The sequence below is a fragment of the Theropithecus gelada genome, chromosome 16 (genome assembly GCF_003255815.1).
Source record: "Theropithecus gelada isolate Dixy chromosome 16, Tgel_1.0, whole genome shotgun sequence".
In the NCBI taxonomy this organism is placed as follows: Eukaryota; Metazoa; Chordata; class Mammalia; order Primates; family Cercopithecidae; genus Theropithecus; species Theropithecus gelada.
Window position 1 is genome coordinate 42,924,234 of NC_037684.1, and position 14,618 is coordinate 42,938,851.

The following is a 14,618-nucleotide window of genomic DNA, read 5'->3' on the forward strand; positions in this document are numbered from 1 at the left end:
AGGTCTTTCTCTTTTCATATAAGTTTTAGAATAAGCTTGTCTATGTCCACAGAGAAACTTACTGAGATTTTAGTAGGAATTGTGTTTAACCTATAGATCAATTTAGGGCGAATTGACATTTTTACTACCTTGGTTCTTCTAATCTGCAAACATGGTATATTTCTTCAACTTTAAAAATTTTATTCCATCAGTATTTTTATAATACAATTCCTCTATATTAGACTTTGTTGAAATTTATACCTAAGTGTTTTTTTGGAGCAAATTTTAAGCGGAATTTGATTTGTGAGCTAGGTTTTTACTTGTTCATTGTCAGTGTATAGAAATGCAATAGATCTTTTCTGTATTGATTTTGTATTCTGTGGATTCTGCAATTGATCTTCTATTCTGTGACTGTACTAAAATCGCTTATTAGTTCTAGAAGCTTTTCATCGAATCCTTAGGGTTTTCCATGTAGACAATCATGGCATCTGTAAACGGAGACAGTTTTATTTCTTCTTTTCCAATCTTTACTTTGATTTTTACTTGCATTTTGTTGCCTTATTGAAGTGACAAGAATGTCCAGTCCTATGTTAATAAGGTTGATGAGAGCAGGCAAACTGGTTTGTTCCTCATCTTAGAGGGAAAGCATTTAGTCTGTCACTAGTAAGTATGAAGCTAACTGTAGATTTTTTGTAGATGTTACTTATGAGGTTGAAAAGGTTCCCAGCTATATAAAATCTCTCAGTATACTGAGAGGTTTTTTTTGATTGTTTGTTTTTGTTTTTTGAGACAGGGTCTCACTCTGTCACCCAGGCTGGAGTGCAGTGGTGTGCTCATGGCTCACTGCAGTCTCAGCCTCCCCTGGCTCAAGTGATCCTCCCATGTCAGCCTCCGAAGTAGCTGGAACTACAGATAAATGCCACCACAATGGGCTAGTTTATTTTTGTATTTTGTAGAGATGGGGTTTCACCGTGTTGTCTAGGGGCTGGTCCGAACTCGTGGGTAAGCAATTTGCCTGCCTTGGCCCTCCCAAAGTGCCAGGATTACAGGCACGAGCCAACATGCCCTGCCTGAGAACTTTTATTATGAATGGGTATTGAATTTTGTTGAATGCTTTCTCTGCACCAATTGATATGATCATAAGATTTTTCTTCTTTGATCTGTTGATATGTAGATTATGTTGATTCATTTTTATGTACTGAGCTAGCCTTGCATACCCCAAATGAATCCCAGTTAGTTATGGTGTATATATTTTTGTGCATTGTTGGATTCGATTTGCTAAAATTTTGTTGAGGATTTTTGTTTCTAGGCTTTTGGGAGATGTTGGTCTGTGATGGTTTATTTATTATTTCTCTTGTGCTATTATTTTCTAGTTTTAGAATTAAGGTAATACTAATAAAAATGAATTGGTAAGTATTGCTTCTATTTTTTGGTAGACACTGTATAAAATTGGTGCTAATTCGTCTTTGAATGTTTGCTAAAATTCTCCAATGAAAGAAAATGAGCCTGGATTTTTTTTTTTTCTTCCCCTGGGACTTTTTAATCACAATCCCAATTTCTTTAATAGTTACAGGACTATTCAGATTATCTGTTTCATTATGGCTGAGTTTTGGTAGTATGTAGTTTTGAGGAGTTGGTCTATTTCTTCGAAGTTGTCACATTTATGAGAGTAAAACTGTTCACAGTGTTTTCTGCCTATCCTTTAAATGGATGTACAATCTGTTGTGACACCTTTTTTTTATTTTTCTTCCCTGATACTGATAATTTGTGTCTTCTCTTGTTAAATTTGTCAGTTTTGCTTGAGGTTTATCAACTTTACTGATTTTTTTTTTCTTTTGAAGAACCGGCTTTGTTTTATTTTCCTATTTTCAATTTTATTGCTTTCTGCTTTTATTTTTACTATTTCCTTTGGGATTTATTCGTATATCAACCTGCCAGCAGTCTTATATCCCTTCCCCTTACAATTTTTATTCTTTACCTTTTATATTAGTTTACATTATAGCATAAAGTATATGTTAATTTTATGAATTTTGGAAGGCTACCATAAATGCTTTCTTGGTATAAACAAGGATAAAAGCAGTTTATATTTTGTTTTTCCCTCGTATGGTATTAATAGGATATGCTGTGAATATACTTATCTGTTTCACTTTGTGAAGCAAAAAGTATCACTTCATTATTGTAGAGTATACCACCGTAGCTCAAAGAGTCTCCTTGTTATGACTTTAATGCCGAGGCTTAAATTTGTACTCCTAAAGAAGTAGCTTCCACATTTTGTGTTTTTCTTGGCGATTTTTGAAGGCTGGCTTGGTGATTTCTTCCCATTCATACCCTGCCTCCTTCTGCTGCGCTTCACAAAAATAAATAGGCCTTGACAAAGCTCCATTCTCCCGAGTTCCACGTGTGTGGCCCCTCTGTTTGAGCTCTTTCTCTGAGCTACTGATGCCAATGTGGGCTGTCCCTTCCCTTAATTGATAGTGACCAATTCTAAATCAGTGTGATGCTAGTTCATATTGTTTCATTTAACCACCACAAGAAACTCAGAAGCAGTGTTTGTTACTCTCATTTGACATGTGAACAAACAGAACGGTGCAACGGTCAGGTGCATTGCTCCAAACTGTTGAGCATAGCTTCATGGGTAAGAGTTCAGGGTCTGGAGCCAGAACACTTAGGTTTAAATTTGGGATCTAAACTTCACTAGTTGAATACCTTAGGCAAAATACCTAACTGCGCTAAGCCTTAGTTTCCCCTTCTAAAAATACCAAAACATTAGCCGGGCGTGGCGGCGGGCGCCTGTAGTCCCAGTTTCTTGGGAGACTGAGGCAGGAGAATCACTTGAACCCAGGAGGTGGAGGTTGCAGTGAGCCAAGATTATGCCATTGCACTCCAGCCTAGATGACAGAGTGAGATTCCATCTTAAAAAACAGACAAACAAAACCCAGGAATAACAGTGATGTTGCTGTCTTGAGGATTAGATGTCATAATCCATATGAGTGTCTCGTGTAGTGCCTGGTGCATTGCAATTGCTCGATGAAAGGTAGCTCCAAGCGAGCATTATTGCACAGCTTCTCAGTGGAAGAACTGGCATATAAGCTCAGGAATCTCTGACTCTCAGTAATGTGCTCTTAGCCACACAGCAGACTGGTAGAGGCTGTGAGCAAACAGTTTATGGCTAGTGAAATGAGAGGTAGTATCCTTTACAGCGCACTGTGCATCAGAAGCCATCATGGTGCAGCTCTGGGTTCTAATCTCATTGTCTCTCTAAGAGTTCTTTTTTCTTTTGAGACAGAGTCTCGCTCTGTTGCCCAGGCTGGAGTGCAGTGGTGTGATCGTGGCTCACCACAGCCTCTGCCTCTCGGGTTCAAGCAATTCTCCTGCCTCAGTCTCCCAAGTAGCTTGGACTACAGGCACCTGCCACCATGCCCAGCTAAGTTTGTATTTTTAGTAGAGATGGGGTTTCACTATGTTAGCCAGGCTGGTCTCGAACTCCTGACCTCATGATCCACCCGCCTCAGCCTCCCAGAGTGCTGGGATTACAGGTGTGAGCCACTGCTCCCAGCCTGAGTGTTCTTGAATTATTTAGTCACTTTCAATATTAATTGCTGAAAGAGGTATTAATACCTCGATTTCAATTCATACCCTATTCTATTTCACTAGAGGTAATAACACCTCTATTAATACTACCTCTGAGAGTTGTAAAAATTAAGGAAGCTATTTTATGTAAATGGCTCACACAGTCTCTTGCCCAAATAGATGCTCAATAAATATTTCTGAATAAATGAATAATAATTGTGATAATAACCAGTGAACTGATTCCTCATGTAAAATTCTAGATGAATAACTATCGTACTAAACCGAAGCTGGTTGTTCATATAAGAAATGAATACTAGGTGACCTTTGGAAGACCTTTGGTCTTCCAGGGGAAGAATTTTTGTAATAAGCTTGGTTTTTTCCCCAGAGGACTAAAATATTGAATAAGTGACAGAGAACATCCACCCACAGTATAAACTTCCTGCAGAATCGCAATGCCCCTGGCAAACTAATATGCCCAGCCCTGGACAGAGCACAATGTCAACTAATCCAATCTGATTTGTCAGTCTTGGCCCCATCATTTGATATTTTTGGCCCACTTGATGAGCCCAAGGGCCTGCGGCACAGGCGAATTGATTATTTTCATTAGAGGAGGCCTGGGCATTGGGAGCAAGTTCCTTGTATTCAATCTGCCTCGATGGGAATCATGAGAGCAGGTAAAAAAGCTCTTAGCCCAGTTTTTTATATTTCCTTCTCTTCTTCCTTTTTCTCCTCCTTAAGTCAAGGCTGAGATTCAGGTGACTTGAGTTTTATTTTCAGCTCTGCGGATGACCGTATGGCTTCAGAAAATCACCCAGCTTTTCTGGGTTTCATTTTTCTTAATCTGGAAAATGGCACCAGACCCTTCTATTAGGTCCCGGGGTAATGCAAAGTTAGTATAGAGCCAAGCTCAGCAAACTTTTTTTGTTTGTTTTGTTTTGTTTTGTTTTGTTTGTAAAAGGCCAGATAGTAAATATTTTAGGCTACGTGGGCCACAGAGGATGATGTTGTTTATTTTTTGGTTTTTTACAAGCATTTAAATTTGGAAAAGTCATTCTTAGCTGGACCACAGACTGTAATTTGCTGAGCCCTGCTATATATATAAAATATAAGAATATTAGACTTGGAAGAACTCGTTTTTGATAACCTCATTGGATGGCAAAAACAGTCGCAGCCCCAAATAATTAGTGACCTTTCTGTTGCTTCATACTTTTAAAAAGTCAAGGTGATGGCTGGGTGTGGTGGCTGATGCCTGTAATTCCAGCACTTTGGGAGGCTGAGGCGGGAAGATCACTTGAGGTCAGGAGTTTGAGACCAGCCTGGCCAACATGGCGAAACCCTGTTTCTACTCCAAGTACAACGATTAGCTGGGCGTGGTGGTGGGTGCCTGTAATCCCAGCTGCTTGGGAGGCTGAGGCAGGAGAATTGCTTGAACCCAGTAGGCGGGGGTTGCAGTGAGCCAAGATCGCGCCACTGCACTCCAGCCTGGGTGACAGGGTGAGATTCTGTCTCAAAAAAAAAAAAAAATCAGCGTGTTGAATAATTGCAAAGGATTTTTGTTGTTTATATTAGTCACATGTTTAAAGTCATATTTGCCTTTATTTCAAAGTGCCATTACAAATTAGTACAAGCAAATTGTGACAACTAAGGAAAAACAGCTTTGGAAATCTTGAGAAAGAGGAAGTACCATTTTAGAAATTTGATTCTTCCAGAAACCTTTTCTGAAGAAAAATTCCCTGCTCAGAAACACAAGATATAGAAACACATCACTGCTGTTTGTGGGGGGTGTGTGTGTATTTTGTTTTGTGTTGTTTTTTTCCGCTCTCTCTCAGTCCCCAGTTTTAAGTTAGTATAAAAAACTTTAAGTATTCTATGTATTCCAAAAGAATTTTGAGGTGAGAGAAGGCTTGCCGTTTTCCTCTTTTTTTTTTGTTGTTTTGTTTTGTTTTTTGAGACCGAGTCTCGCTCTTGTCGCCCAGGCTGGACAGCAGTGGCACGATCTTGGCTCACTTCAACTTCAACCTCTGCCTCCAGGGTTCAAGCGATTCTCCTGCCTCAGCCTCCCGAGTAGCTGGGATTACAGGCGCCCGCCAGCATGCCCGGCTAATTTTTGTATTTTTAGTAGAGACGGGGGTTTCACCACGTTGGCCAGGCTGGTTTCAAACTCCTGACCTCAGGTGATCCACCTGCCTCGGCCTCCCAAAGTGCTGGGATTACAGGTGTGAGTCACCACGCCCAGCCCGTATCCCTACTTTTAAATTTTATTTATGTATTTAATTTCAGCAAAAGGGTTAGAATCATACCTGAGAGTTGGAAAAAGTCCTCATTGGCAAAGGTTTCTTTTCTCTCTGCCTTTTATCTGTCCCTTTTCCTCTCTCTTTCCATTTTCCTTTGCCTTCTTCTGGCATGGGATGTGCTTCCAGAGAGACATGAGTCTTTACCTGCCTGCTCACCCTCTTTCCCTCTTTTCTGGCAGCACCAAGATTCTTTCGTCTTTAGCCTCTAGTTGCTCTTTTTGTTTGATCACATTAACAATGTGTTTTTTGGCATTTGGTATGTTTTATATATATAGAGTCTCACTCTATCACCCAGGCTGGAGTGTAATGGCACAATCTTGGCTCACTGCAACCTCCACCTCCTGGGTTCAAGCGATTCTCCTGCCTCAGCCTGCCGAGTATCTGGGATTACAGACGTGTGTGCCACAATGCCCAGCTAATTTTTGTGTTTTTCCTAGAGACGGGGTTTCACCGTGTTGGCCAGGCTGGTCTCGAACTCCTGACCTCAGGTGATCCGCCCGCCTCAGCCTCCCAAAGTGCTGGGATTACAGACGTGGGCCACCGCACCTGGCCAGCATTTGCTATGTTTATCGTACTACCGTTGGTACATTTCTTTCAGAAAAGTGCCTTTCTCAGCTTCTAGTTGTGTGCACAGCCAGAGCCAAACATTTATCTCTTAAGTAGATTGATACCACCTGAGAGATCATTGAAGTAGTAGAAATAAATACTCAGGAAGTGACTATAGAAACAAAATCAGCAAACCTCTGGCTCCTAAGAAAACCCCAGAATTGTATAATGCTGTGCATGGAAGAAATATTGCTGGGCTTGATGAGACAGCCTGGTAGAGTAGAGAGGATGCAGAACTGGAAATCAGGAGACCTGGGGCAGCTGTGGGCTGGGGGGAGTCACTTTTCCTCTCTGGACCTTCTGTCCATCTATGAAAGAAGGGACTAGATTTGAAATTCTTATGTTCTATGAATTTTGTGAGTTAACAGAATATATGCCATTGCCATTTGTTTCTTAAAACAATTGTGAGACATGTGGTGACTTAATTATATGTATTGGTGCTCTTGGATGAAAGATAAAGCTTGAGACTTACTACTGTAGCACAATGACCTGTATCAGCAGTCCCTAACCTTTTTGGCACCAGGGACTGGTTTTTTGAAAGACAGTTTTTCCATGAACTGGGTGGGGGGATGGTTTCGGGATGATTCAAGCACTTTACATTTATTGTGTACTTTATTTCTATTATTATTACATTGTAATACATCATGAAATAATTATACAACTCACCATAATGTAGAATCAATGAGGGTCTTGAGCTTGTTATCCTGCAACTATATGGTCCCATCTGGGGGTGATGGGAGACAGCAACAGATCATCAGGCATTAGATTCTCATAAGGAGTACGCAACCTATATCCCTCGTATACACAGTTCACAGTAGGGTTTGTGCTCCTATGAGAATCTAATGCCACCGCTGATCTGACAGGAGGCAGAGCTCAGGTGGTAATGTGAGCGATGGGGAGTGACTGCAAGTACAGGTGAAGCTTCTCTCCTTCACCCACCACTCATCTTCTGCTGACTGGTATTAGTCTGTGGCTTGGGGGTTAGGCACCCTGATCTATATAATTGCACGTATGAATTAGATATTTATTTTATGCCAAACATTCTGCTAAGCATTTTACTTGTATTATCTCATTTAATACTCACTCCTGCTTCACAATGTAGGCATATTAATATCCCCCTGTGAAAGAAGAAATGGAGCCTCAAAGAGATTAAGTAATTTAAACCCAAATGTAATTTATTTCAAATCTCCTCTTATTCACACTCATATGCTGCTTCAGTTTACTCATGAACTTCCACTTTCTTTTTAAGGAAAAATACCCCCAGTGGCGTGTGATTTGGGAAGGATATAATTGACTCATTAGCTTATGTTTGTCCTTTTCCCCCTTATCTTTCTTAGACCACCTCGAGATTTAGACTCCAAGGCTTGCATTTCTATTGGAAATCAGGTAAGAAAAAGTCACGTCTGCCAGCTAATACGTTGGCCATTTTATATGTATGCTTTGTTTTCCCTAGCATACTGTCAGGGGATGAGTAAAAAAAACATTTGCATTTAAAGGGAAGTGGTATGCAAAGTTTTTGCTATTTTGAAAAAATGTTGAATTGAAATCAGGCTACTGTGGTTTTGATGGAAGGCGTTTGAAGAGAGTAGATGGTTCTCTTGGGACGGTATTTCTCAAAGCTCGGACATAATCTAGTTGCCATCAGTCAATAGTGGGTTACAGACACAATGAAGGGTCGTGGCTAAAGAACTGCAGTGAAATAGCTTCAACTGAGACATGAGCAAGCTGAATCCAAGTTGCGTTTCTGTGTTGCCTGGGACAAGCAGGTGGGCTACCCCCGTGGGAGCTCCTAGACATCTCTTGGCCCTTCTTGTAGCTTCTTGCTTTCAGAGGCTGCTTTGACATGCTAGAAAATCTTCTGGCCCAGAAATAATCCTCAGAACATTGAGAGAAACGAGATAGAGGATAAGGTGCTCTCTGTTCTGTTTATTTTTCTCTTTCCCATTGCATTATTCCTTTTCTCTCTTGTAGAACTTTGAGGTGAAGGCAGATGACCTGGAGCCTATAATGGAACTGGGACGAGGTGCGTACGGGGTGGTGGAGAAGATGCGGCACGTGCCCAGCGGGCAGATCATGGCAGTGAAGGTAGAGTTGACATTCTCCCAAATGTTTTCTATCTGCTGTGTATACGTTTGTCCATCTCAATTGTCAACCAGCCCTTTTAATAGAAGCAAAACCATCTTCCGTAGGGTAAGACAGAAAAGATTATTTGGAGGGAAGGGTATTTTCCTCAAAAGGTATGGAAAAGGCTTCCTTGGTGTGAGTTGTATCTACTTTTTATTTTTTATTATTATTTTTTTTAACTCTTAACTCACCCTCCATCCATTCTTTAACAATTTTAAATTTTTACAAAACTACCATGTCATCATCACACTTAAAAATAATTAATGGGCCAGGCATGCTGGCTCATGCCTGTAATCCCAGCACTTTGGGAGGCCAAAGCAGATGGATCACGAGGTCAGGAGTTCGAGACCAGCCTGGCCAACATAGTGAAACCCCATCTCTCCTAAAAATACAAAAAATTAGCTGGGCATGGTGGCATGTGTCTGCAGTCCCAGCTACTTGGGAGGCTCAGGCAGGAGAATCACTTGAACCCCGGAGGTGGAGGTTGTGGTGAGCCGAGATCATGCCACTGCACTCCAGCCTGGATGACAGAGCGAGACTCCATCTCAAATAATAATAATAATAATAATAATTCCTTCATCTAATCCACAGTCCAAGCGAAAATTTCCTTGATCATCTCAAAGTGTTTTGAGATGACACTCAGTGTTTGTTTTGTCCTGTTGGATTTTCAAATCAGCATCCCAACGAAAGTTTACATATTACATTTGCCTGTTATGACTCATAAATCTCTTTTATTCTATATTTTGTTGCTTTTAAAGAGTTGCCCCTGAAAATCAAGAAACCAGAATTGGGAGAGAAAATTGTCTCCATTTGTGGAAAAAGGAGGGTAAAATATATCTAGGGTCAATCTACGTAGTTTTTGAGCTATGAAAGGAAATTTAAAATCATTTCATATTATTGAGTAGATGCTGGGAGGATCACAAAGAATTAACATCTCTAGTTGAGTTAATAGATTTGGGCCATCGTTAGGAATAATCAAAGGGACTTGGATCCCTTTGCTTTTGAAGAATGGGAATACTTTTATCTTGTAGATTTTTCAGTCTGTTCTGCTGACTTGCTAAGTAGGCAAAAAGCGTGAAGGCCTAGTGATATTGTATCTCTCCTATCATTTAGTGACATAATCATGTTTCTGTAAGGCTACATTTGCTAGTGTGAGAGATTTTTCTTGCCACAGAAGCACTGGGATAAAGAATGAACGGTTTCTCTATTTCTCTCTAATTCCTTCCGTTTCCTATAGCTGTACCAATTCTCTTACAGTTACTTTTCCCTCCAAATACTCTTACCCGTTCCCAAAGAAGCGCTTTTGGTTTTTTATTTTCTTGGGACCTCAGATAAGCAGCAAAGTCCTTAATATTGTGTCCTCTTTGCACTGAACAGACATAATACAGTAAACCAGATTGTTTTTGTAACTTGGAAATACATTCCAAAATATTTTGTCACTCTCCAAAACATACTATCAATTTGTTTCTTACCAAGACTATTCAGGAAATCAAATGAGTAACAGCCTTCCTTATTTTCATGTGTTACAGATAGCTAATCGCTTAGGGTGGATATTCACAATGTTGTTGCTAGAAGTTGTGTTATGAACTGTACTATTTTCACGATGGGACTCCTTCAGGTCCCTGCCTACCTCATCCTCAGAGTAGTAACCATAAATTTTCCATGCATTTCCATTCAGCGGATTCGAGCCACAGTAAATAGCCAGGAACAGAAAAGGCTACTGATGGATTTGGATATTTCCATGAGGACGGTGGACTGTCCATTCACCGTCACCTTTTATGGCGCACTGTTTCGGGAGGTAGGTGACCCTTCAATTAAGTCCAGGGAGAATAATAACGTAAAAAGAAGTTTCTTTGATCACGTAAATGCCATCACAATCATGGAGCTCTTTCTTCTTTGACACATCTTGTATAGGGGGGTTTACGTGTGTGCAATGATGACATGCCCTAGGGCAAGGTTGGATTGAAATTATGGTATTTTCAAATGTGGGTAGCCTTTTTAAGATGCAGAGATTCTCTTCTCCTTTCTTTTTTTGTTTTGTTTATCTTGGCAGAACTTTCTATATTGCCTATAGACTGATTTGTATAGATCTCTTATAACTGGAAATATTCTGGTCTTTGGACTGCTTTAGGAACTTCATCTAGCCTACTTGTGTACCATGTAGACTTACTTTGATCTCTTTTCTCTACCTCTGTTTTTCACTTCACCATGATATGAATTATGAGGCTTCACCTCATTAAAACCAGCTTTTTGACTGACTATTGCTGGTTTTTAGTGTGAGAGATCCGACAGGGAGTAGGCACCTAGACCTAACTCCTAGACAGTGGTATCAGTAAAGGCCTGGATTTCTGGGGTTTTATTGCTTATGTCTGTTAGTAATTAGATTCCATTTTTCATTAAGGGGTAGGAGATCACATGCAGGTTGTGCTCGGCTACCTACTCGTTTGCTCTTTGGAGATAACCTTGCTTATTTGTGAATTCCTTTATGATCTTGACAGAAAGCAATATATTTCCCCCCAAAACTCAAGAAAGAAATAGCTAATTCTTCAGGACAGGTGTTTACTGTTTTTTTTATTTTTCTTTCTCCCTTTTTCATCCTTTTAAACAATTCCTGAACCAATTGGTCTCCAGGGTGATGTGTGGATCTGCATGGAGCTCATGGACACATCACTAGATAAATTCTACAAACAAGTTATTGATAAAGGCCAGACAATTCCAGAGGACATCTTAGGGAAAATAGCAGTTTCTGTGAGTACATTTTGATCCCTACTGCAAGGATAATGTGAGAAATAAAGTCCCTATGTGTCTTTGTATCTCAATATGGAGAAATAACTACCTGGGCCACAGCTACTATTCGTACATGTCTGTTGACATTTATTGGTGGATGGATAAATACATGCTTTCCTTTCTGAGCACTATATAGAAGATTCTAGCCCTGCTTTGGTTTGGCAGACTCTAGGTTAAATGACTCTAAGTGCTGCATTCATCAGCTATGACCACATTCCTGGTGTCTATATTCTGACATTAGTTTATTTTGATTTTCATTTATGGATGTTTAAAATGTTCTCTTAAGACTAGTAGGCATAGAAGGAAGCAGAAGGAAAATAAATAGAAAGAAGGTCTTCTACCTTCATGGCTATTCAGGTCCAGGAGGGTGGAGAGAAAAAGAATGAGGGCAAATGAACAAGATAGATGAGGGAGACATCCTTTCTGATATAAGATACAGTCCTCTCTGGTGGATGGAGTCCAATTTGCGTAACTTCCTATGTATTTTCCTAGATAGGACCACCACTATTTGAGAAAATATCTCACTGGTAATCTAAAGCCAAGCGTAATAAACCTTGATATGCTTAATATTCAATTTCTTTCCAGCGATATGATAAATAAATCTATCTTTTTGTTTCTCTTGCAGATTGTAAAAGCATTAGAACATTTACACAGTAAGCTGTCTGTCATTCACAGAGGTAAGCAGCCGTGAGCTGCCTTGGCTGTTCCTTTGATAAAGTTCATTTCTTTCACCTGGAGACCCTCCCTACCCCCAACCCCCCATGAATGGAAGTAGAATTGACTCAGGCAAGAGAACTAAGGGGCTTTCTTTTGAGATTGGATAGCAAACCATATAAGTAGTATTCCTTATCGTGGCTGAGGACATAAGAAGACATGATCTTTATCTTACATCCAAATTGAATATAAACACTTGTTAGCCAGCAGAGCTGTGGGATTACATCATTGAGAATTTTAGAGAATATGATAAAAATCGATCCTGTATTGGCCATCACATGAGAGCTTGTTGTAAAAGAATCATGGGTCTCAATATCAAATGAATTGGAATTTGCATTTTAACAAGATTTCCAGGTGATTCTTGTGCACATGAAAGTGTGAAAAACTGGTATAAAGCAGAGCCCTTTCAGACAACAAGAGGCAGGATAAAATGATTTATCTCTTCTTCCTCCTTCCTTTTCTTCCTTCTTATTGGCCTGTTATGTTTTCAACCATGCATTCATCCATCCATCCATTAATTCATTCATCTTCTCTCCACCCATTCATCCATTTATTCATCTTTTAAAATCACTTTTAAAATGTAATAGATGCCCTGAGAGGTATATGAGAAGAAAGTATACTCTTATTAAATTATGCATCAGGATTCTTATAGGGAAGTAAGATAAATATACAAAAAAACAAAACAACAACAACAAAAAGAAACAACAAAAAAAAAACCCCTTAGAAATATGAAAGTACCAAGCTGGGTGCCGTGGCTCATGCCTGTAATCCCAGCACTTTGGGAGGCCGAGGCAGGCAGATCACCTGAGGTCAGGAGTTTGAGACCAGCCTGGCCAACATGACAAAACCCTGTCTCTACTGAAAATACAAAAATTAGTTGGGTGTGGTGGTGGGTGCCTGTAATCCCAGCTACTTGGAAGGCTGAGGCATGAGAATCACTTGAACCTGGGAGGAGGAGGTTGCAGTGAGCCGAGATCTTACTACTGCACTCCAGCCTGGGCGACACAGTGAGACTCCATCTCAAAAAAATAAATAAATAAATAAATAAAAAATAAAAAAAGCAAGTACCAAATATAGAAGTAATTTAGATAATGTAAAATAAGTAAGTGCTATCACTTAGTGATTGTCGTTAGGGAAACTTCGGGGAAGAGGTACCCTCAACCATGTCTTTGGGAAAAATAATGGAATGTACTGGTATGTAAGAGGGCCTTGTGGTTTGGATAATTCTTGAACTCTCTGAGCCTGGAAATAATGTAAAATGCCTTCCACAGTGTGCCTATTATTGTTAGTTGTTATTATTAAAAATTGGAAAAATAGGATGAAGGAAGATGAGGAGAAGAAAATAGTAAGGAATACAGATAGGAAAAGGACTGTAGATTATTCACAAGTTTGAAATTAACATTAAGGGTTATTTCACCATTATGAAATATGCAATTCATATTAGAGAATATATGTAAGGTATAAAAATAATAAAATGAAATTTGTATGTCTTTCAGCTTAAAGGGAAAATTATAAAGGATAATTTTTAAAGCTTTTGTAATAATCTTTATCTTCCAATTTTATGGGCATTGTGAAAAGTATCACAAAGGGAAAAAATTAACTGTAATTTCAAATTTTATTATCCAGAGATAATTGTAGTTCCATTTTTGGGGCATATGGGTGGGTGGGTTAAATCTTTCTAGTCAAAAGATTAATTTAAAATCTGGTCTGTAATACTGCTTCTTCAGTACCTGCCCTGTGGTCTGGAATACCTGGGTTCATGATCCTTTACACTATGTGACCTCTGACACATCACTTGCAGAGGTTTCAATCAAAATTTGTTGCTTTGGGCCAGGCTTGGTGGCTCACATCTGTAATCACAACCCTTTGGGAGGTGGGGTGGGAGGATTGCTTGAGGCTAGGAGTTTGAGACCAGCCTGGTCAAGAGACATCCTGTCTATCAAAAAAATAAAATAAAATAAATAAATAAATAAAAAGCCGGGCATGGTGGTGCACACCTGTAGTCCTAGCTACTCAGGAGACTGAGGCAGGAGGGTGATTTGAGCCCAGGAGTTTGAGGCTGCAGTGACCTATGATCACACCACTGCATACCAGTTGAGTGACAGTAAAACCTTATCTCAAAGAAAAAACCAAACCAAACAGAAACAAAGGTTGGTTTGGTCATGTTTGGTATATCATTGTGTCATGGTCTGCCTTTTTGTTCTTTGTTTTATTACTCCTACATTAAATATCAATAGATCATTTTGAATCGGGCATTTGATTCAGTAATAATTTTTTAGGCTCTTACTGCAAATATGAGGGTAATGAAGATCATAAAATCAGTGGAGAATGCAGTTTTTTCTATTGAGAAATTCACAGTTCTACGAGGCATGAACAAAACATGAAATAGAAAATCAAGTTGAAAGCAATAAGCAGTTTATAACTATGGGTCAGGGATGGCAGTTACTTCTGTGTTGGGCAACTTGGGGAAAGGAAGATGGACAAATGGAGATTTTAGGCCCTCTGGTGGTAGAGAAATGAACCTTGAAAGCAGACTGGAATGAT

General features: G+C 39.6%; 1 protein-coding gene across 1 annotated transcript in view; it reads left to right on the forward strand.

The window, feature by feature from the left end:
* The window catches only part of MAP2K6 (mitogen-activated protein kinase kinase 6), a 131,158-nt gene that overhangs the window by 97,717 nt on the left and 18,823 nt on the right, over positions 1 to 14,618 (forward strand). Inside the window, exons 3-7 of the mRNA XM_025362051.1 lie at positions 7,787 to 7,835; positions 8,421 to 8,534; positions 10,252 to 10,371; positions 11,205 to 11,321; positions 11,986 to 12,037. Of these exons, the coding sequence (XP_025217836.1) occupies positions 7,787 to 7,835; positions 8,421 to 8,534; positions 10,252 to 10,371; positions 11,205 to 11,321; positions 11,986 to 12,037 (452 nt within the window). The remainder of the gene's footprint in view (positions 1 to 7,786; positions 7,836 to 8,420; positions 8,535 to 10,251; positions 10,372 to 11,204; positions 11,322 to 11,985; positions 12,038 to 14,618) is intronic.